This window comes from Oryza glaberrima, chromosome 8 (assembly GCF_000147395.1).
Source record: "Oryza glaberrima chromosome 8, OglaRS2, whole genome shotgun sequence".
Lineage (NCBI taxonomy): Eukaryota > Viridiplantae > Streptophyta > Magnoliopsida > Poales > Poaceae > Oryza > Oryza glaberrima.
The window spans coordinates 606,779-630,825 of record NC_068333.1 but is presented as its reverse complement, the minus strand read 5'-3'; the positions used below and the strand labels follow the sequence as shown (position 1 = coordinate 630,825).

Here is a 24,047-nt window from a genome sequence, read left to right as displayed (position 1 = left end):
ACATGCCATGCTCTTACGTTTTAACGGATTAGGCCCATATAAATAGAGATGAGTTAAATATGGACAAAACATTGGATCTGCTTATGTATACTTAACGCTTGAGAGCGTGTTGCACGTGGTGGGAGGAAGAGACACGGAAGGATTCCATCGGAACTAGGCCCTGTTTGTTTCAGCTTAAAATTATTATAATCTAGATTATTAAACCAGATTGCTATAAGCTGAATTATAATAAGCTGATATAAAATAAGCTGTGAGTTGTTTGTTTGTCTAGATTATTGGAGGCATGGATTATTGGGTTTGAAAGTCTAAAGTCTGTAATGCCCTCAGCTATCTGTTCGGTTGATGGCATAGGCGGGTAATTTTTCTCAAGTATGTAGGGGCAGTGGGTTTTTAACCACTCAATAATCTGAAAAAAGCTCTTTTAGAGCAGCTTATTAGATTATAATAATCTGACTTATAGATTATAATAATCTGCTATAATAATCTACTTGTTTGTTTCAGCTTACTCCTAATAAGCTATATTATAATAATTTTAAGCTAAATCAAACAGGGCCTTAATTTATCCCTATAGTGGACATTGAAGGATTTCATTGGAATTTATCCCTATATATATATACAGGAGGGGAAACGGAAGGCAGTAGAGAAATTGCAAAATAATATATAGGGATCAATCCTTTGGTATCCTTTATGCCAAAGGATTTCATTGGATTTTTTTTCTTACTTAACAAATCCCACCAAATATTCTTCCCTTTTTCTTCGTTTCAAAGGAAACCTGGGATTATAAGTAGGCAGCGGATTTAATAAGGAAACCTGGGATTATAAGTAGGCAGCGGATTTAATAACGTGCAATTTAAATCAGTGGTAAATTTATAATTGTATGTGTTTTGGATATAGATAGCCATATGGCCCGAGGCCCGTGGCCCGGCCCAAGGCACGCCATTTTGGCCTGGCCCAAGCACGGCACGGCCCAACTCGGGGTCGTGCCCGTGCCGCACCCTCGGCACGGTGGGCTGGCCCGGCACGGTATGACCGAATAAAAAAAGTAGAGGGACGCAAAATAGACTTAATGAACCATATCAGATAGGGCCCAAAGACAAGAGGAATACAAAATAGACTTATTTCCAGCCATATGGACCCAGCCCACAGAGTTGAGGGAAGAAAAATAGACTTATTCTGTGGAAAACCACGATGGACCGTCGTGCCTTTGGGCTGGCACGGCACGGCCTTGATCACTAACCTCGGCCCAGGCATGGCTGGGCCTGGGCCGTGCCGCCCGTTTGGCCATCTATAGTTTTGAATACTGGAATATTGACACCACTACTATTTAACCCCATCATTGTTCTCTTATATTTCATCTTTTAGCTCTTTTAATTGTGGATCTCCCTGTGTAAAGTCGGGTAAGCCTCCTCGGATGCCCTTTATCGTATCAAATCATTCATTCACGATTGTACGTTACTCGTTTGTTTTTCAAAGACCCCGTACGTAAAGCGGACTGCTGAGCGGCAAACATGGAGGCCACCGCCCGCAGGGTGGATCAAGTGGTTCAAAGCTAGGGCGGCCGGCGTAGCTAGATGGCATTCCCATGGCCTGGATGCTCTCATCGATGACATGATGGAGGCCCTTGCTTGCCGGGATGGGATGTTCAACTTGCCGGCCGAGAGAAAGTAAGTTAATTTCCCGAGAGACGGACTGTCGAGAGCTGTGGAAGCAGGGTGGCATCCAAAGATGGCATATATGCTGCGCCGATTACCAGAGATGCCATAAAGCTTAGCTCCGGTTTTCATGGTTTTACTTTACTCGGTTTTCATGGTTTTACTTTACTCTATACCCACCGATCTTGTAATCGTGTAGCTCATGCCTTAGCGAAGCTGATGACAGGCTGGGTGAGTGGCATTCAGTCCCAGCTTGTATCGAGCACCTAGTGACTGAAGGTTGTAATTCTGCAGTTTCTTGATGAATGAAATGAGCTCTGAATCACAACAACAATAATAATAATAATAATAATAATAATAATAATGATGATGATGATGATGATGATTTTTCCTCTTCAAGCGTCCTCTCATTCGCTTTATTGCATTTTATCTAGATATAAAAAAATATTTTAAATAATATGAGATATATCAGTTCACAAATATGCGTGGTTAAATTGGATTTTTACAAGCTGTAACAAAACAATGAATTAAACTCTGACTAGTATCCATGTTCATGGTTATATTTGTTAAAGACAAATTTAAAGTTGTGTATTCGCGGAGTTATATGCCATATGTTTAAAAATTATAAATACTAGTAGGGTGTCCGTGCGTTGCAACAGAGAAAATCACACCAAGTGAAATGATGTTAAATAATCATTGGGTGTAAATCGGATGTAACAAAAACATTAATATAGAACTAATAATAAGTATGTCACATATTTATAATTTTCACATCTTTATAGTATTCACATGCTAGTACCACATATAACAAAATTAATGAATGGAACGGCACATTAAGGACCACAAATTAGAAAGTTTGTCTATAGTTTCATCTACTTCTCATTCCTAATGCTTATAGACAATTGCTAATCATATATTTAAAAAACTAAATGGTACCTAATCCTTTTGGAAAGGAATGGATCTGCATTTGCATGCTGAGAAGCAATGGTTAAAGTTGTTTACAAAATTCTACACAATGGTTCTCATTCTATAGCAAAACAAATAACAGAACGGTTCCCATGGAAGTCAGGGTTATTGCGGAAGAAGTTTGGTGCTTGACAATCGCCTCAACACCCTCATTTCCTTCTAAAGTATACTATTGCTCACTTTGGAACAACAATGAACCAATAGCAGCTATGCACAGGAGCACCCGATCAGACCTTGCTCCTACTGTTGCTAGTGGTAATACTCCAGAAGCTTCAAACTGCTGGCCAAACAATTGTAAACAAGCTTGCAGTCAGGATTGGATTTTACAACTTGGAGCTTGCAAACGAAAGGTGCAGACAATATTAAGAAATATGGATTATTATCAAATGTGCAACATTTGATAAAAAAAAAGCTTAGGTTTCCAGCCTCGTTATCAAATGAGCAATATTAAGAAATGTATTTTGTTCGCGGAGAGCCTGTTTTAATCTATTTTCATGCAAGCATTACTGGGAGTTTTTGTCCTTCGACATTTTGCAATGCTTTTGGATTGGCTTCGAATATTATTCTTCGTCCTTAGTATTTTCAGTATTTCCAGTTTGCACAAATTACTGAACAAGTGCAAAATATTTTTTCATATCATTCACACAAGGAAAACAGGGAAAATAGTTTGTTTACCTTCGATTCTGTTGAGGAGGATCTGAAGACGTCAACCAGAAACAACAGGATACGGGCACCGAATCTCTAATACCGAATTCCATGCGGATTCGCGTGCAAATAGCCCCTCCACGTGGCGTTGTGCGATTTCATCTTTCGTCCCTCTCCCCAGCCGTCAGATCGCGGATCGATGGATGGATATCACTGCGTTGGACCTTATTGTAAAAAACGAAGTTTGAGGGGTTTTTATGCAAAAGCGCTCAATCCCTCCTCTTGCCCTGGCCATCCTCGGCTCCTCCTGGTCGGCTGGTCCTCGCCGCCAGCCTCCTCACCTCTCCTCCCCGGTCCGGCGCTCCCCTCTCCTCTTTCCCTCTCCGCCGACGGTAATAGCTCGGGACGGCGCCGCTCAATAGCTCGACAGGGCGACGCGCGAGGACGATCTCGACGGCGGCGGCCTTTCCTCCACCACTATCCTCTCCCAACTCGCCGGTGAGGCGCTCTCCTCCCTCCCTCCCATCTGCCGGCGAGGCCCTCTCCTCCCACGCGCCGGCGCGCCGCCCTCTTCCCTTCCGCATCCTCCTCCTCGTCTCTGGATGGGGCGAAGAGCTCGGTGGCGGCGCGCGTGGATTAGGAGTAGCTCGGTGTCGGTGACGAGCTCTGGCGACGCCGCCACCTCTACCCTCAAGCTCGGCGGCGTCTGCGCCTCGCCGCCCGTCCATCTCCCTCCTTGCCGATGCGCTCGACCCGGTGGGCCAGAGGTCGAGCTTGGCGCCGCGCTCGACCCGGGCGCGGGCCGGGGCTCGTCTTCGATGTCAAGGTGCTCGATCCGGTGCTCGATCCGCCGACGTAGCCGTCCCGTACCTCACGCCCTCACCACCGCCACCTCCATTCCCCCCACCTCCCCCACCGTCGCGCCACCACATCCATTCCCCCCACCGTCGCGCGATGACGACCAGCGCAAATAAGAAATATGGCAGGGATGCGACTAGCTAAAAGCCACAACAACGGGAAGGAAGTAGTAGAGTTGAGGTAGCTCTGCTCGTCATAGTGTCCTTGAAGAAACCAAGATGAACGGAATAGGAGGCTGATGCTTGTCGTCCGATGTCCATCCGCAACCTACTTGCTTGGAGCAGCCACCGCCGCCGCTACGATATGCTCACTGCTTGTCGTTACCGCCTTACCGGTAAGCAGTTCTGTAAGGGGAGGGCAGACTGCTGTGTAGAGTAAGGTGAGAGAGGTTTCAGATGTTTTGAAGGCAAGCAATTGATGAATCCGGTGGCTGGGAGGACCGATCTACTGCAGAAGATGTGGACCTGACACTGGGAGCAGGACTACTGAGCTGGGAGGACCGATCTACTGCAGAAGATGTTGGTAGCCTTAAGGTATTTTTACTTCTACACTTAAATACTACCAATATGATGCCATGCCAATCCATGAACAAAAACATTAACATGTAAATGACTGAAGCACCTATGTTTGGTTGCCCTGCTTGTCTAATTGTGCTTCTCCCTCAGTTTTGTGCTTGCCCTGGGCTACTTGCTGTTCCTAATGCTACTGCTTTTTTGTACTTTACTGCTGCTAGATTGCTCATTTGCTCATCTTAAAGATCACTGAAGTAACAAAAGCAAGTACTTTTTAGTTCTTAACAATACAGCACTCTGCATGTAAAATGGCATTGGATTTTTCCTGTTCCCCTAATTTTTTTTTTGTTCGGAACTGTTGATGCATGCACTTTTCTTCCAATTGCTTTCCTGTTCTGACATAGAGAACTGGCCTTGCAAGCTGCGGTGCTGGTTTACAATTCGTTAATACTACGTTGGACGGTTAGAGTAAGAAACTGGTGGTTCACATCAATGTCAATGGGGGAGAACACTTTATTTGATTTTAGGAATACTTTCTTTCCTGTTTTTATTTAAGTGAGTATAAATCAGGCAACATGTATTTATTCTGAAACGCCAACAACTAAACATATATAAAACACTATGAGATGGTAGAAGTCCTGAAGCTATTTGTAGACCACACCAAATGAGGAAGATGGTATTCGTAGAACAAGTTTATTATTGTTCCAAGGAGATCAATATATGACACTTGCCCACAAGCCTTGTTCCCCTGGCCCTGGCCTAGCTTGATAAGCTTGCGAGAGCGGGACAAACAGGGCATGGACTTTCTATGCTTGTTTGAGCATATCCTTCAGTACTACATTATTTTTTTTAGGGGATAGTACAACATTATGAGGCTAATATATATGAGAATGGTCCGAAAAATGTATCTTCCATTTTATCATTACTTTTTTCTCGGAAACATAATCTGAACAGACCTATTAGATATTGGAGATGGGACTGTCGAAAAAGAAATATGCCGGTATCGGTTGGAAGGTGAAAATTCGTATCAGAAACAGTAAATGTCAGTTCTGCAACAAAGAGGAAAGTATAGAGCATCTTTTCTTTCATTGTAGCATTGCTAGGTTTGTATTTGGAACGCTTTCAATAGTGTTTTTGACTGCAGGATTGCTGAAGGCATACAAAATTCGTATCACAAAAAAACATCCGGGGCTTTTTTGTGATTGTTGCTGAAAATAAATTACTAACAAAATAAATTATAGACATGTGGAGGGATAAAATGAAGATAAGTACTTTCATTACTTTGGCTCATTGGAATTTAGAATTTGTGCGCACATATTCGACTTTCAACTTATGTCCATGAACTCATTTTCTTGCAGCCTTCAATTGATCTGAATAAAGCTTATGCCTGAAACTATGTCATATCTTAGAGCAATTACATATTGTAAGTAAATTAAATTCATATTACAGAGAGCAGAAATTGGTACTAGATTTGTTATGTCGTTAGCATTATTTACTCTACATTACATATTGTTTCTGCATTTTCTTAGCATAGAAGTGGAAAATTAAATCTGGACATGCATGCATCGTTTTGTAATTTTAATAAATTTGTAAACTAATAATTAACCTATGGAGAGCTTCGTCATACATTGTAGTGCAGTCAAAAGTCAAAACTCAAGTACGGTTGAATTTGTACCATGCTTAATCGTAGTTTCATGCACCTTTTTTTTTTATTTTGGCAATGGTCTCTATGCGTACTCTTCTATTCATGCAATGACATGATACTGAATATTGAACATTGAATTCGAATTGGCATTCTTTTGAAGAAAAAAATAAAGATAAGTAAAAAATCCCAATCATGTTATCTTATTAAGCAACAAGATCAGTGATCAGGGTTCAAGTTGATATGGAACCATATTATTAAATGTTTAATTTTGATTATTTTCCTAGCCAGGTACTGAAGTAATGTCTAATTAATGACCCTGGAATATGCAATTTGAGCTCTTCGAAGTAGACGTTTTTGTGTATTTTTAATATATATATATTTTTTTTGCTTTTCAGAAATCCAGAAGAAACACAAATTGGAATTGCAAAACTCGACGCTAACAAAGCATCCATTCAGGGCATTATATATTTTTTTTTCATGTTAGCAAATAGCAATGGTGTAATTAATAGTCACCTTCTAAATACATAAATTCCTTGGCAATGCTACTACCGAGTCATTTTTCTTGCTCGTGTGCAATATTTTATTTTTCTCTTCTGATCTGAAGTCCCAACCCCTATTAATTTATTTCTTTAGGTTTCTGCTTCAACGTGTTAAGAAATATAAAAACATTGATCCTAAACAAGGCTATTGACAAAGCAGATTAGCCTAATCTAAATTGGGCGCGGCAAGGCCGCGCGTCGTTTCTAGTTTCTGCTACTTACCTTCATGAAAGTACCTACGTAGTGAAAAATCGCAAATCAGGCTTACATGATAAAGATTCCATTTTTTCGCCAGTCGATTCCAGATAATAACATATAAGCTATAACATGAGTGAGTTTCACACTATTCATCATATTGCAGTATATTTATTAAGATTTCTTGTTGATCCTTTTAATATAGCTTAATTCATCAATCATTCATAGTCAAATAGTGTCTTATCACACAATCTTGACATTATTCGCTTCTTTTGAAAAGAAATTTTGGTTTGACAAACTTAAATACTGTCATGTCAAATTCCCACAACCTTAATTGGATGCTCTCGTCAATGACCTTGACCTCAAGACCCTGAATTTCCATAGAACAGATCAATATGAACCCTTACTATTGAGAAACCACATGCTTTTTAGAGAGTGAAGCATACCTCTCCCTGTCATGCTTTCTTCTAACCTCGGCAGCAGTTAAGTTTGTTACATTGGCCAGTGTGCCTCTTCCTATAACATGTGGCCGGGAAAACTCAAATCAAACCATTATGTGATCAATAACTTGGTGTGCCTCTTCCTATTAATTATAGATAGGCAGTGAAGATATAACTTACGAAAGAATAGACTTGATTGTCTTGACAAATCTGGCATGGAGTTCCCATAATTTTTCATTGTATTAAGATGCCGCCTCCTATTTGTGCAGGGTTCTACCAAGGTTTAAGTCACCAACTGAAATAGCATAGAGCATGCAAGTCAGAAACTGAAATAACATGGTTTAGAGGGAGGATCCAGTCTGTACTGTATGCTCAGGTCACAGCCACCTCCAGAATAATTTCCAGGACTACAAGGGCCAATGTCCTGAAAGCGACAATGTGTTGATCCAAAGTTAGTTGATCAGTTAAGGAAGATAATTGGGTCTTGCTGTTTGTGTTACTATCGAATGTGATGAAGAAACATAATGAATGGAGATGGATGAATTTGTGAGAAGAAAAAAAATCTTCAGTACGCTAATAAGTAAATAGGAGATCATTTTATCCAAGGACACAAAGATATAATACATCCGAACAGAACCTCAAAAATACCACTGATAAGTATATTAAGGAATGCACAAATCATATTCCTTCTCACACTGGCATGAAAAAGAGCAAATTTAACAAACTGAAATTTAAAACTCAAATAAGATTTAACTAATCTTATTTCGAAGCTCTTTATGGATGGAGCAAATCAGTAGTCAAATATTGCACTAACCAATCACAAAACCATAAGCACACATTGCAACTACATAAATAGATTCATCCTAAAAGACATGACTCAAATTTCACACTCAAATCTTTATTATTTGAGGATTTATGAACAGAGGACATCACCTTAACATATAGTCTCTGCTTTGCTGCTCCATGACCAGCATAGTGGCAATGGCTCACTCATCACAATGTTGCGTAGTGCCCTAAACCACCAGACACTTAGTTTATCAGCATGCTACGCAGAAACAAGTTGAGTAAAATATAGCCCGCTTCTACAAATCATCCCAGACAATCATGTTAAGCTGGCAAACATCCATAGTGCACTACATATACAAGTTCCTCCATAGAGCACTACCTGAATCATGTATGCGTAGTAAACATCCTGGTAAACTCTTCCTAGACAAAACATGGCATATCACCAGGCTATATTAGCAAGGATTAACACCTAAGTGGTTTCCCTGATCATCACGACTGTAATGACTATATAATAACACAAATAAAAAAACAATATCAGCTTCGTCTGTCTTATGCTTGAAAGCTAAAATTAAAATTTCAAAACTTAATTTTGAAGTTGACTTTGTTGTATTTTGTCGTAGTTTATTTTACAGTATGCCCTTTTTAATCGGTAAAGGCACGCATACAAAAAGTTTTTTTTCAGTTGCTAATCCACGAGATAGATTAAAGATTAATATAAAGAAAAAGAGAGAAAAGATAAAATTATTTAGCACTAAAATATCACCACATTCTTTGTAAACCATCTAATTCCAGATTACTCCATATTCTAGTATCATGGAAATGTAATGCATCTTTTCCTGTACTCATACGAAATATGCAAACACGCTCAAATCTAACTTGTCAAAGCTTGGAAGGCTCAATCCAAGAGAGCTATGATTTTCAATTAGTCACAGGAACTCCAGTATCCAACTTTAAAAAAAAAACAGTATACAGTATCTGCACAATAGCTTCATGCCAACCAAAGTAACTTCAAAATGCAACCCTCTCAATCCAACACCAGTATCTAGTATCTACACAATAGCTTCATGCTGACTGCAGTTACTTCAAAACGTGACCCTCTCATTCTGCAATCCACAATGACTTGATCTTTTGAGCTGCATTTCAAAACCAAAATTAACCAAAGGATCTTAACACCTGAAGAAAAAAAAACTGCAGAAGCGAGGATCACCCAACAACATTCTCAGCTACTTTCCAGTCTTTGAACGTGCATCCCTAGTTTTCCAGCTTTGTGTGTTTTATCCGATAACAATAAATTGATATAGCAAGACCAGCCACGCTATCAATCACCTTTAGAAAAATGATCTATAGAAAAAATATATTTATGTACTGTGTACCTCCATATCAGGAGAATCTTTGATTGGATTTAAAAGAAATAGCAAGTTTTATGTACAGGGGGTTCAGATGTAAACATCTTACAAAATATAATTTTCGATGCAGCCAGTTGCACAAATACTGCTAGAAAATTAATGGCATTCAAGTGAATCACATATTTTAGGGAACAAAGGTGCAAAGCAATCGCAGAATTTCAGTATAATAATATTCAACATAAGATATTATCCTCCAAAGATCAGATCTTATAGGTGATTTATTTCACCGTCTTCAGAAAACACCTAATACATACAAAGCCATACGTGAACTAAACTGTGAAGAAACACTCAGCAGTAAGAATGGAATTTAAGCAAGCATATTGTGGACGGTTAATTAGTCACATAATATACCTTTTCTAATCTGTGAGGACCTCTCTAAACACAATATTTTTTGTGTATGTTGCAGCCTGTTTAGACAATTCCTTTCCTTTCTTCTCATTGTCCTTCACGCCAGTACGCTTAGACTTTTTATTTTGTTTCTTGTCTTCTACCGGCATCGATAGTATTTTTATGTTTGTTCTAGAGGTTGCTCTAGACAGCGCGACGTATAGTTGACCATGAGAGAAGACAGGCTCTGGTAAGTAGACGCCTGCATTTGGAATGGTTTGACCTTGCGCCTTATTGATGGTCAATGCAAAGCTCAATCTAACCGGAAATTGCTTCCTCTTGAAGCGAAACGGGAACATCTCATCATCAGAAGGACATAGAGGTATCCGAGGAAGGAAAACTCTCTTTCCAACATGCTGCCCTACAACAATCTCCGCGTCAATAGCATTTTTTCTGAACTGACGAACCACCAGCCTTGTCCCATTGCAATGTTCCTCAAAAGCATGATGGGGCAGTTTATCTTCAGCTTAAGCACATGCGGAGGTAGCCCATTTGGAGTTAGAGAGTTCAAGAATTCTGGCGGGTAATAGTTATGAGGGTCATCCTCTGCTCAGTCAAAACTATGATATGTCATCACATCCCCTCTAAACCGCTCAATCATCTTCATGTTTATTCGATCGACGAACTCATTCCGAGTGGACAATATGGCCCTACATGTGATGTAGTTTGGGTCCGTCAGGTTATCGTTTAGGTTGGGGAACATGGTATCGATGAGCCTTTTGAGGTCCGTTTCATTCCCTTTGCATGACACGCAAATATCCGAAGGAAGGCCTATGAGTCCTTCCTTGTTCACCTCCTTGGTTCCATTCCCAACTCGAAGGAGGTAGTACGCAAACCACGTGTCGCTCTGCGCCCTCATATTGCGAACAAGCTTCAATTGAACCATACAATCCCAAAGATAGGACCTGCGTAGAGTGGCATCTGTTATCTGAGACCTAGTGCCCTTCCTAATGACCGGGAGCACCTGCCTGAAATACCCTCCAAACACAATCGTCTTCCCTCCAAACGGAGAACGCGGGCAACCCATTATATCTCTCATGCTCATATTGAGGGCCTCAACCGCTTGCCTCTTTGTCATGGAGGTCTCATCCCATATACAGGAAAGTCTTCCTCGTGCCTCCTGGGCCATCTACGAAGAAAACACCCCCCTGAGCACTACCAACTACATTCATGATTTTGTTGAATGCAGACCTTTGCTCATCATTGAGCTGGTCTGAGAGGTTCATATCGTCCGTCTCCACACCAATGGATGACTCCTCAATAATCTCTCTGGGATCTCCTCTGGTACTATCATGTGATTCGTCAATTTCAGGGAGCGGAAACGATGTGATTTCCTTTCCCATTGATTGTAGCATGCCTCGGATATCTATCAGCACCATCTGTTGGACAACATGAGGGCATGTGTTGTTACGCTTGTAGTCATCAGACATGGCATCTAGATGTTTGTCCCAAAGACCACGGACATCGTTAGGTTCGCAATACACCAATATGGTAGCGAATAACCTGCGTAGCGACAGTGGCATCTGGAAGACCTCGGCCTCCGTAAGGCACTCGTCGAGGGTGTTGTCTGCCTCTATAAGACCCTTTCTTTCAGCTGCAGCACGGAACGAAGGCATGACCACGCCATCAACAATACGTAGGTCTTCGAATGAGGTGGAGCCTGCCACATGGTTTAGCAGCACCCGAAAATAGTAACGCTCCCCCTCTGCCGGGTGGGCACACACAATTCTCCCGACCTGGCCTCCTTTCTCTCTTTTTTTCCAGTATTTACCTGGCGTCTGCCAAGTAAACCACATTGGGAAATCCCTATAAAGGATATCTCGAGCCCAGACATGCTGCCTGTTTGCCTCGAAATACGCTGTAAGCATCGACCTGCCTGCGTCTTCCTTATCAAGAACGTCACGGAGATCCTTGTCTGCATCGAAAGCCAACATGTGCATGTTTGGCAGATGAAGTTGCAACTGCCTCACAGACGGCGAGATGTGGCATATGTCAAACCCATATATACGCCACAAGGCTTCTGGAGGGGTCACCCACCTCGCATCCCTGTAGCGCTGAATCTCATTGATTTCGCCGTTGTTATCTGCCTCGTTTATGGATATCAAGGCTCTGTCGTGTCCCTTGTATAGGTATTTAAAGAGGTACTTTACTGCCTTGATACTTGAACAAACCTCGACATTCATGTAACAGTTGTACATCCGTAGAAGATATGGATTGTACGGGACAACCCACCTATTATCGAGAGGGTGGCCTCTAACCATCCTACTCTTGCTGTCATTACGTCTCCTATACAACGGGTATGAATCCTTGCCTTGCGAGGTTGTAGGGTTGAACTCTCGTGGGTAGTTGTTCCTGCACTTTCCATCTCGCATGCATTGGCATTTACCGTTGAGTGGACCACAAGGGCCATGCATCATATGCTTAACAACCATATCGTATAGCTCTCTATACTTTTTCTTATCGGGAAGCTCAGCCGAGACGATGCGGTCATATTGGTCCGCAGATGTTAGCTTGTATCGACTACTCATGATCAACAAGAAGTGTGCATGCGGCAGACCCCTCTTCTGAAACTCAACAACATAAACATGTGCAATGACCTTGCCAAGAATGTGTTTCTCGAACAACTGCTTCTTTAGGTCCTCTAACTTGGCTCGAAAGACACGGACCACAAGATCAGGACGATCTTGTGGTGTCTGGCCAGGCTCAAGCTCACGAATAATTTCATCCTACTTTGGGTTGCTTGTCATTGTAAGGAATACATCTGGCTTCCCATACTTCTGTACTAAGGCCATGGCATCCATGTAGCGGCGCTTCATATTTCGGCCACCACCTACGAACGACGCTGGCAACACAGTCCGTTTGCCGACCGCGCTTGCTCGACTCTCCCCAGCCTGGATGCTGTCCATTAACCCTTGATACAGGTCGGCCCTTATCTCCTTCTAGTTGTTCCTCACATAGTCCAGACGGGAGCTCTCAACCTTGATGTACATGTCAACAGCGAACTGCTGGAACAGGCATCCGCCGTGAAGTATAGGATTGAAAATCCCATGACGCATCTGGAATTTGTAGCAGTAGTAGTCCCTTACAGAGACTCGTATCCCGCTGTTACAATCTGCACGTGAGAAACGTCTGGGTTAGTGCAGTCATGTAACGGACAATTATCAATTGTTTTAGTCAACACAGTACGAAGATAAACTTACCAGGATCATCGCCATGACGCGTGATTGCAGCCTCCATGGTTATTTTGTCCTTTGGAAGACCTTGATGCCAACCACTCTCTCCTCTAGGAAAGAACAAAGGATACGAGAGTGGATCGTAACATCTGTAGAAAGGCTGGATGCATTTATGGGTACGGTCGTTACCGTATATTGTCACGCTAGGCTCAAACTTCCTTCTCTCGTTTCCTTCAACCCAGACAGCAGCGACCTCAGTTGTCACCGGCACATTGTAACGCGTTTGGTCCAACCTATGATCTAGATTTAGTGTCACGCGGTAGTTCGCGAGGTCATCAGCCTGCCCCAGACTTCTAAATGTCTCCGAGTACGGGTTGTTCCAAAGGATGTCTGAAACAGTCCTGATCACATCCTGGTCAAGGCTCGGAGAACGACGGACTCTGTGACTCAAGGTTGGATCGTCATCGTAGAAATACAACTCGAGATGCTCTGGACTAGACTCTCTAGGACCGAAAGAATGTATGTTATGATAGATCTGACCATGGGCCCGAAATGTGTACACACCCGAGCTCATGTTTGCAAAGGCCTTGTCAAGGCTTACACCAAGGGTAGTGAACGAGAAGTGGCCGTTGAAATATCTAATGTTATCCCGGAAATGCTTGGCATCTGGATCCGAGCTTGTCTAGAGCCTCATCAGTTCAGGGGGTGTCGTTTTCTACAAGCTTGATCTTGCCATCCCGACAACAGAAGCCCGACGGTTCGTACTGGAACCTCTTGGCGCCACAATGTTTACAGTCAGGCTCAGGCTTCAGAACATTTGTGCTTTGTGGGATGTTGCTATACACACAGTCGAATGGATCAGGAATCGAAGAGGTCGGTGCTTGCGTGTCGTCATCATCGGATTGTACCATATCGTCATCCTCATCATCGCCTGGGATTGTTTAGTGGGAAGTAGTTTAGTTTCAAATATCTACTGAAGTGAAAGAGAGAGTTTCAGGTATAACGACGACGATGGTACCTAGCCTAGCAAACAAGTAGTATTCATCGTCGATGTCATCATCCATGAAGGAATCCATATCATCTATAGTGGAATGAAAAGTTAGTATGCGGAAGGTTACAAATTGCAAGTATGAACGATAACATATATATATGATACCATCCTCGAAGGTGCTCGATCGTGCAAGATGATCTGCAGCATGCTCAGCTTGCAGGTTCGATGTAGCTGGCACATCACCGGTTGTTTCCAAGCAAGGCGTTGGATCTAGCAACGACGGGCTGCTACCCTCAGGGCACTCCAATGCAATTGATTCAGCACATGGTTTGTCACGCCGAGCTGCATAGAGTGCATTACGTCGTGCCAAAAGAGCAGACCTTTCCCCTGGAGTAACACTTTGTCGTCTTGACCTAAGGCGGGCATTCATATCATGTATTTCCACATCTGGCATATTTTGCCTTGCTACCCTACGTCGGGCGTTCATATCTAATCTTTGTTCTTTTGTTAGTGATTGACGTCGTGATCTCTGCCGGTTCACCTTAGCTTGCTTCTGCTCCGTTGTAAGAGTCGCAGGCTTGTCGCTACATTGAGGTAGCTTTGACTGTAGATGGTCTTTTGTAATACTGGATGGCGCACACACCACTTCATTATCTATTGATGTGCCAACATAATAAGAAGAACTATGTAATTGTTTGCTCGCCATAATCAATAACAATCTTAGTACACATCTAATCTGTTCGCAAAGAGGTTTTTTGTTGACAATTTGGTAGTAACAAACATATTATGAAGAAATATTAGTATTACCTAGAGAGATGTCGTCATTCTGATCATTGCCTTCAAATATACCACATTCATGCATTGGGCTATGTGTATTTTGGTTTCCACTTGTTAGGATTGGATCATAATGAGTTTCACTTCCTGTTGTAACATACAGTAAGTAATATATATATATATATATATATATATATATATATATATATATATATATATATATATATATATATATATATATTGTGATTTAAAAAAAGTACGAATGGTAAGAACACTGTAATCCCATTAATGAAAAGAAACCGCTTACTTGAATTATCAACTATATTATATTATATTATAATAACTTGTTTTTCTCCCTCATTGTCAACCCTATGCAAAGTGGAGGTTTCTTACCCTCATCTCCGATCGCATGGGAGAGAAGACGGTGATGATGTCTTGCAAGTAGGTAGCGTTGTGGAAACAAATATAGTGTGGTGGCAAGGTGGTAGCACCAAAATATAATACACAGGATTTTGGAGAAGGAATATAGTCAAAAGGATGGAAGAGATCCTCTGGATTGAGATCCAATATTAATTATATCTAATAATGGAGTATTCTAAAGATATACTACTCTATCAAAAAAAAATCAAACCCTGGGTTTGAATCTGGACACACACAGAGGGAGTAATTAATTAGGGTGTTTGATAGCATATCAGAACTAGCTTTTAGAGCAGTACCAACCATCCACCTCAACTAGTTTTCGTAGCATTAAATTAAATATGTTGTCATGTAAGAAAAAAATTGATATGGTAAGAGAGTAAGAAAAAAAATTGATATGGCAAGAGAGTTAACGAGAAGAGAAAGAAAAAGATGAAGAAACAATTTCTCACAAAGAAACCAACTCCAAGTAGGAACCAAAATACAAACGATAGGGATAGGTCGATGAAAGGAGAGAGAGGAGAGGTGACTAGATGAGAATTAATTTGTTTTTAAGAAAACAACCCATTACGTGACATGGTAAGTATGGAAACTATTTTAATAGTTTTTGATTGGGATTGCCCTTATAAACCATACTCGACTTTTGACAATTTTGCTTCATCACTTTTAAAAATATATAGTAGGGTCTATTGTTTGGTTGGACACATTTATACTGTGCTCAACAGTGGCGGTTGGAAACTTATCCTTCATGCACGTAAAATGGAGCGACTTATTAGCGTATGATTAATTAAGTATTAGCTATTTTTTTAAAAAATAATAGATTAATTTGGTTTTTTTTAAAAAAATTCCTATAGAAAACTTTTTTATGAAAAGTGTATCATTTAGTAGTTTAACCCATGAAAAAAGAATGTGAGTTGGGAAAAAAAAGATAAGAACACAGCCTTAACTCCTTGAATATCAGAATCTCAGAGTAAGAGCCCAACTATAAAATACACTTTTCCAACACAACAGTGGCTGTGAGTTATTTTGTTCAGTTTCCCAACTCATTTATCTTGTTTTCCGTACGTCATGCTTATCAAACTAATTGGTGTGTTTTAAAAAAATTAAATAATTAGGAGTATGTGTTAGTGTATACTCTATCTGTTAAAAAAAACTCAATCTAGTAGGAGATGGGACCCTTTCTAGCTTTCTAGTATAACGAATCTGGATAAATGATGGTTCGTAATACTAAGAAGGTCATATCCGGTTAAGTTTTTTTTTTTTGGATCGAGGGATTACATGGTTTTATGTGCCGAAGCATATGATGAAGGTGTTGTGTGTCTAGTAGAGGCGTACGGAATCCAAGAGAACAGCGTGACATGGGAAGCAATGACCACCGGAACGTAGCGCTCGCCGTTGACCGTGTCCGGGTCCTGTCGCGACGCCTCGTCCGGCCGTCGTCGTCCGGTCACGCGCCGCGGTCCTATGCTGTGTTCGCCAGTAGACTTTTCCAACCGAAATGTATTTACGGAAACGGAGCGGTCTATTAGCGTGTGATTAATTAAGTATTAGTTAATTTAAAAAAAAGATTAATTTGATTTTTTTAAAATAACTTTTGTATAGAAACTTTTTGTAAAAAATATACCGTTTAGCAGTTTGAAAAACTTCGCGTGAAAAATAAGGGAGAGGGGTTGGGAAAAGGGAGTCACGAACACACATAGTAGATCACCAGATACCGTCACCAAAGTGTTGACATATCGTGCCAGACTATGTTTGTCTTTTGCTCCACTGTACCAATCTTCTTAGAGTAAGTTTAATAGTATACCGCGGGGAGCTCGCCGCGGTTCGACGTGTTGGGCAACGACTTCGGGTGGGGGAGGCCGGTGAGCGTGTGGAGCGGCGGCGCGAACAAGTTCGACGGGAAGGTGACGGTGTACGAGGGGCCGGACGGCGCTGGGAGCATGTCGCTGGAGGTTTGCCTGGCTCCGGCCGTGCTGGCGAAGCTCATCGCCGACGAGGAGTTCATGGAGGCCGTCAGCGGACAAGTCGAAACCAACAGAGAGCAGAGCGACATGGGAAGCCACACCTCTGAGAGCGATAGCACCGGTGACTGGCAAGAGGGAGCGAGGAGAAACATGCTGCGTTATGGGGTATCCTTTGTAGCAGATGGCGCCGGAGGACCGCGATGCATCTTCACAGTCCGCGCGGACGGCTGGCAGTTAGCGATCGAGCTCAACGGAGGAGTTTATGGCGCCATGGCCTGTTTCGTGCTGAAATGGTTAATGGAAACATACGAGCAGCACATCCGCGAGTTTCTACTCAGCTTACTCCAACCCGTTGTTGAACGTGCAATGCTAGCGCTCAACTACCTCTCGCCACCACTACGGGCCTTCCTGCATGGCGTAGCCAGGCAACCGTGGTTCAAACCGGCGCTTCTTATACTGCCCCTCTTCATTTTTAAAATTACCGGGCCAAATGTCAAGCTTCAGATCGATTAGGTTAGTAATATATATGACCAGCTTTGGATGAAAATTTACTGATAGGATTACTATCTGAATAATTTGTATATCTTATTTTTGTTGGTGCAGTTAATATTTCTCTTCTTTTCCATCCTATTGGCTTTGCGCCAATAATTTTGTAATAAGTGATTGTAGTTTCTGTTGAAAGAAATATCAGATTTTATCTATTGTCTAGAATTAGATAATTTATTTATATGCTATGTCTTATATTTATATTACTTGCCCCCAAAAAATTACACATTATAATAAAAGAGAGGTTGCAGCTTATGAGACTAAAAGGATCTCGATGTCGTCAAGAGGGGGTGAATAGGCGCTCCTAAAAATTATCACAACTTCATATCATATTAGAATGATGAAAACGTTCGGTTCAAATCGGAATTTCCAGTATGTGATTGGAAGCTCCGGTTTTAACCGAAACGTTCTTTCCATCTCATTCCCAACTAGCTAGGTACCATCCTCTAAGAAAGTCTCCAAGAGTTTGGAGCATCTCGTTATCTTTTTTAGAAAAAAGAGCTTGAAGCATCTCAGTGCTTTGATAGCATCATTCTGAGACTGATTGGGCATTCGGGCCAAGATGCTAAGTCTAGCCAACAGGCATACGTACCACCAAGTCTCTGGGCTTGGGTCGCTGGAAACAAATACTCCATCCATTCTAAAATATAAGTATTCTTATCTATAAATTAAAGTTGCTATATTTTAGGACGGATGTAGTAAGTAAGTGCATATATACCACGTGATACTCCAGGCTTTCCCGTGAAATTCAGAGATAAATATATGTGAATTATTATATAAATAATGAATATTGAAATGTTGTGAAATGATGTGGGGAAGATATGTGTCATACTTGTATAAGATTTATAATGTCCTAGAAATTGCTAGTGAATGGTGAGTTGATATGTTTACGTGTTGAGTTTTAGATTTTAATAATTGCTAGTGGCTACAAACTACTCCATACACTCCATATAGTTATATCAGCGAGAAAATTCCTTCCATACCCTTGAAATTTTAGCTGATTCCTTCTATGCCCCTGAATTTTCTTCACTCCCTTGTATACCTCTGAATTTTGATTTGGATCCCTTCCATACCCTTGTCATCAATTGTCTGTTAGTTGACCGTTTAATAGGTATAGAAAAGTCAGTTTTACCCTTCAATACATGAGGGATATGTAGAAATTCGTAAACTATATTGTTGGAAGTATAGAAATTTGTTGTGTGATTATAATATTCGTAAGTTTGTTGTACATAGACATTTTAACAAATATTTAAAAGTATGTATAGCATTTTCTTTAAATGATAAACATAGTTTCGGAAAACATTCCTATATAATATATAGGACAGGAAAAAAATGTTGATATCTCTACTACTTAAAAAAATAAGAGATGCTTCCTTCGTCTGTAAAAAAAATAGCGAAAAAATTAAAAAGTCCAACTCCTATATCCGATTCCCTCTTAGAAGGGAAAAAAAAGTCCGACTCTAATTGGTGAAAAAAATTGATGTGTCGGATTGGAGATCAGTTTGCAAAAACAGAACATACAAGTCGAGAGCATTCCATTATTATTTGATTTTAATTTTTGGGTCTGTACTTTTGCATTTGAGTCCCTATAATTTTTATATTTACATTTGAGTCCCTATAATCTTGCAATAAGATACTTGAGGTCGTTTTTGTTAAAAAATAATAAAAGAGAGAGAACAAAGTCAGAAAGGGGCATAAAAAGAAAAAGAAAAGCCGTACAAAAAAGAAAATAAAGAAAAACAGCAACAACAAAAGTCTTTTTCCCCTAAGTGGCAAAAAAACTGTAGATCCGAACGGGAAAAAAAATCTGATTCATATAAATGGCAAAATCGCGCAAGAAAAAAAACACCATCTATTGAAAAACAAATCGCTCTGAAAAAACTGTCAGAAAAAAGCTAAATTAATGGACGCTTGAGTCGGATAGGATCCATCGATTTTTTTGCCATCTACTACATGGTCTTATTTCGTCATATATTCTCCTGTATCGAAAAAAGGCAAAAAAGAACATTCGAAAAAAACAAGCAAAAAAACGTGCGAGAAAACAGGAAAAAAACACAAGAGAAAAGAAAAGCAAAAAAAAGGAGAAAAAAAATATGGTTTTCTTCGTCAGTAAAAAAAGCAAAAAAAAAATATGCTAGGAAAAAACTGTTATAAAGAATGCACCATTTCTGAAAAATGGCTTGAGAAAATCGTGCAAGAAAAAAACATTGTTTATAAAAAAACTAGCCGCTCATTAAAATAGAAATATTGTCATTGACATGATTATGCATGAAAAAGTATATTATTATTAGAAATTTTTTACCCGTTGCAACGCACGGGCATTTTTGCTAGTACCATAAAAAATGCTACATATACTTTTGTAATAAGTAAATAAATATTAGTTTTTATGTCATTATGTAAAAATAAACTTTGACATGAATAATACCTTGTTCAATAAAATCATGAATATAATAGTCTTATATAACAAAATTATACACTTCCAACAATATAGATAGTCCAACAATATAGCTAGTCTGCAATTTTCAGATTTCCTTCATGCATAAGGGCAAAATGGTTATTTTCATAGGAATTAAACATTCAACTAACGGTCAACTAACGGAATAGGTATGAAAATGATGAAAACCAAAATTCAGGAGCATACCAGGGAGTGGACAATACTCGGGAGCCTAAAAGGATTGGTTAAACTTTCATAGATATATAAGGAATTTTCTCTTAGATCAGCAGATATCGTCACCAAAGTGTTGACAGATCGTGTCAGCAACGACTATGTTTGTCTTTTGCTCCACTATATCAATCTTCTTAATTTTATTTATTGACTGCTGAGTGCAAGTCTTAAGTCTTGCTAACTCACACGCCGTTCGTGTCAATTTTTGGGTTCCATTTGGGGCATTAATTGTATTTTTTTAGGCTCATTAATTGTAGGTTTTCCTTTATCACGCCTTTGGCAACCACATCGGCTAAACTAAAGAGATGATTAAGACAAAACCAAAGAGATAACCAAGACAGGTCAGATGCGAAGTTGCTAGTCTCCCAGTGGTGGCTCACATGTATAATTAAGAGCAAGGCTAATAATGCAGTCGATCTGTTGGTTATAAGGTTCTTTACACCGTTCTCTCAGTCTACCCATACAATAGTTAGTTCTTTACAATTAATATATGGTCCACGTGTCACTCTGACAGAGTTTCTTTCTTGTGTCCAAGCCAGCTGTAAGTTTACAGCCCGCTTCTCCTCTCTCCTCTATTCTCTCCTCCACCTCAGCATTTAGTCGGCTTATAGCCTACTATTATACTTGCTCTAAGCCGTAAATGCAATGATTTAAAATACTACTCCCTCCGTTTCACAATGTATGACTTTCTAGCATTGCCCACATACACATAGATATTATGAATCTAAACACATATATATGTCTAGATTTATTAACATCTAAATGAATGTGGGTAATGCTAGAAAATCTTATATTATAAAACGGAGGAAGTAGTAAAAGACTGAGAGACGGCAAAGTCTCATGTTCTGGTCTATATATTTTATACGAGTTCTACACAACTCCAGGACATGGAGCATCTTGACAGCCAACATAGCGTTTGGTTTGCAATGTTCCAAGTGCGGCTATATCATTATGGTTTTATTCTTTAATCCGTGTTTTAATAAAGCATATGGTTTTTTTCATCTTGTTTTAAAATGTAAGGCATGCATAACAATTTCTTGCTTGTTTTCCTTGTGTCCCTATTTATTGTATAGTCTCCTCCTAAAACACATCTCACTAACTACTCTTCTCTATTTCCAATGTATTCAAATAGGGACAGTATGTTAATTTTAACTCAATTTTGCCTTGGTTTATATACTCTTCTTAATCCTTTGTGCCCTCTCAAGATATGCCTTTTACATAATGAGCAACCACATTTTGTCCGGAAGGCTTAGAAGGCCACGTTTGTCAGAGAACCAGATAAACATGAGCATTATTTAATCATGGTGGTTCCGAATTCAGCACAATTATATAGAAAATAAAATTGTATTTTAGAAAGAGAATTATATAGTTGTATGTGAAATTTAATTTTGTTTTTTAAAATCTAGCTCTACACAAGATATATATTGTGTTGGGAAATTTGGCTATTGAGGCCTAGCTAGATTCATTTGGCGGCCGGCTTACCTTTACTGTAAGTTAATCAAGTGCGTGTGTTGACTATGCTAACCATGATAGACTATATGGAACATATAGGGAGAAAAATATGTTTTACGTTATTGAAAAAACCTAGTTTACTGTATGAATTTGTACTTTACTTTTTTACTTTTTATGATTCCCCTAAACTTACGTCGATTAATTGTCGTCATATGTAGGTCATACTCTTTTTAATTAGCAAATGGGGAAGTTGCTAAGGTGGATTTGTGCCAAACAACCGCAAGTCGTTCTCTCTTATCTGGGAGAGGTATACACTTCGTCATAATTAAGATATACATAGCTATAAAAAGTAGATATCAAAACTAAACTTAAATTAGAATAGTATTGAGAGCCCTTTTTGTATATAATTTTTTAAGAGGTATAGATATTTGTATTAGCCAGAAGGTATATATCCCTATATATACCTTGTGGATCCCAGAAAAGTCTATAGCTCATTGCCAATTATAAACTTATTTTTTTAATAATCAGTTTAATCGGTTTAATATTTTTTCTCTCAAATATTGGGAGGTATACACCTCGGGTGACGGGGTGAGAGAACCATGCACAGAACGAGATTTTCTCCTATCATAAAATTGTTTATCAGTTCAACCGGTTTTTTTTTTGCTCTTAAATAATATATAGGGAGGTATATGCCTCTAAAGGATGGGAGGAACCCTCTTTAGTTAAAATTATTTTGTCATATACATAGAATTATTAAAATCGAGATTTGAAGGGAAAGACGTCCCTTCAAATATTTTTTAAAGAAGAAATTTGTGAATATGTTGGAGATTGACACGGAATCTCGGTGTTGAAACCACACGTCCCCTTACCACTACACTATCAAGTGCGTCTCCATATACATAGAGTTACTATGTGACCGGCACTATGCTCCATTGCAAAGGGACCAAAAGAGTCAAATATTGCAACAAAGTTTGAACTCCTCATGTCAACAATGCAGTTTGAGTCTAATGCTTTTCTTCTTGGATAGTATTGTTTTGAGTCTAATGTTTGAATTTAGTTGCATTCTATAAAATCAGGACGTCAGGCCGTTGGCCTAAAAACACAATCTAGTTTGACGATGGCCCGGCGAAAATTATCCAGTTTGACAGTAGCCTCCATATTATTAGGGTTGTTTAATCCGGGTTGCCTCAGCCGTTTAAAACCAAACACCAGCATACACCCGCGAGTGCGTATGTGTAAATTTTCAGTGTCACCTTTTCGTTTTGTCTTATTTTGATTACAGTGGAACACATACATGTACACACCCAGGAATGTATCGTCAACACATTAAATAGACCAAGACCAAATGTCCAAATGATAAATATGTTAATCAAGTACATACTAATTATAATTTCAATATTATAAGGGCTCATCAGGAAATCAACAGCCGCAGATCACAAATAAGCAAAATGTCAACATCTAGAGTACGTTGAGAATACTCATCATTAATTAGCTGAGATCCGATTTGTGCGCCAGCCAATAGGTAATCTCTACTCATTAGTAGTATTATCATGTCCAACGATTATGCCAGTTAATATGGCTGATTTATTCAACCTTTGATATTGCTTCTTCAATTCTTGCTCATTGTTTATGTTCCGCCCCCTAGATATGAGCCTCCTGCTATCATGCGTCTTCCTTGTCTCTGGTGGAAATATCGTGTTATCACCCCATGTTACCTTCTAACAACTCATTGTCAACCCTGTGCTAAGTTAGAATCGCCACCATATATTATCTTCTAATTTAACTTTTTTTTCTCTTAATGTCAACCCTATGCAAAGTCAGAGGCAATTCCCTAACATGGAGCTGTTTATATCGGCTTTCTTTCCTAACTAACATGAAAAGAGTGACTGGCGAGTTCGACTCCTGTTCTATCCATGTTCAGCATTCCTTTTTCATCCTGGTACTGTTGATGGCAGTACCGCTCAACTACGAGATGCTTGAAAGGCGATGTATCAATAATATTCCTAAGAGTAGCATCAAGCCTCGAAATGGCCT

General features: G+C 39.9%; 1 protein-coding gene and 1 long non-coding RNA gene across 3 annotated transcripts; one reads left to right on the top strand and one right to left on the bottom strand.

Annotated features, from left to right (window-relative positions):
• Positions 1 to 3,533: 3,533 nt before the first annotated feature.
• LOC127782170 (uncharacterized) lies at positions 3,534 to 6,938 on the top strand. 2 transcript variants are annotated; one of them, XR_008019115.1, is made up of 3 exons: positions 3,534 to 4,654; positions 5,597 to 6,056; positions 6,674 to 6,938. It is a non-coding gene; the product is annotated as an uncharacterized LOC127782170 (long non-coding RNA). The 2 variants fall into 2 exon arrangements; XR_008019114.1 differs by having other exon boundaries at positions 3,535 to 4,654; positions 5,588 to 6,056; positions 6,674 to 6,937.
• Positions 6,939 to 11,116: 4,178 nt separating this feature from the next.
• LOC127781985 (uncharacterized) lies at positions 11,117 to 14,625 on the bottom strand. The gene is made up of 7 exons (XM_052309062.1): positions 14,361 to 14,625; positions 14,223 to 14,285; positions 13,970 to 14,135; positions 13,232 to 13,707; positions 12,986 to 13,143; positions 11,803 to 12,757; positions 11,117 to 11,691 (listed from the first exon to the last, which is right to left on the bottom strand). The coding sequence occupies exons 1-7, from the start codon at positions 14,623 to 14,625 to the stop codon at positions 11,117 to 11,119; spliced, it is 2,658 nt and encodes an 885-aa protein (XP_052165022.1).
• Between the last annotated feature and the right edge of the window lie 9,422 nt (positions 14,626 to 24,047).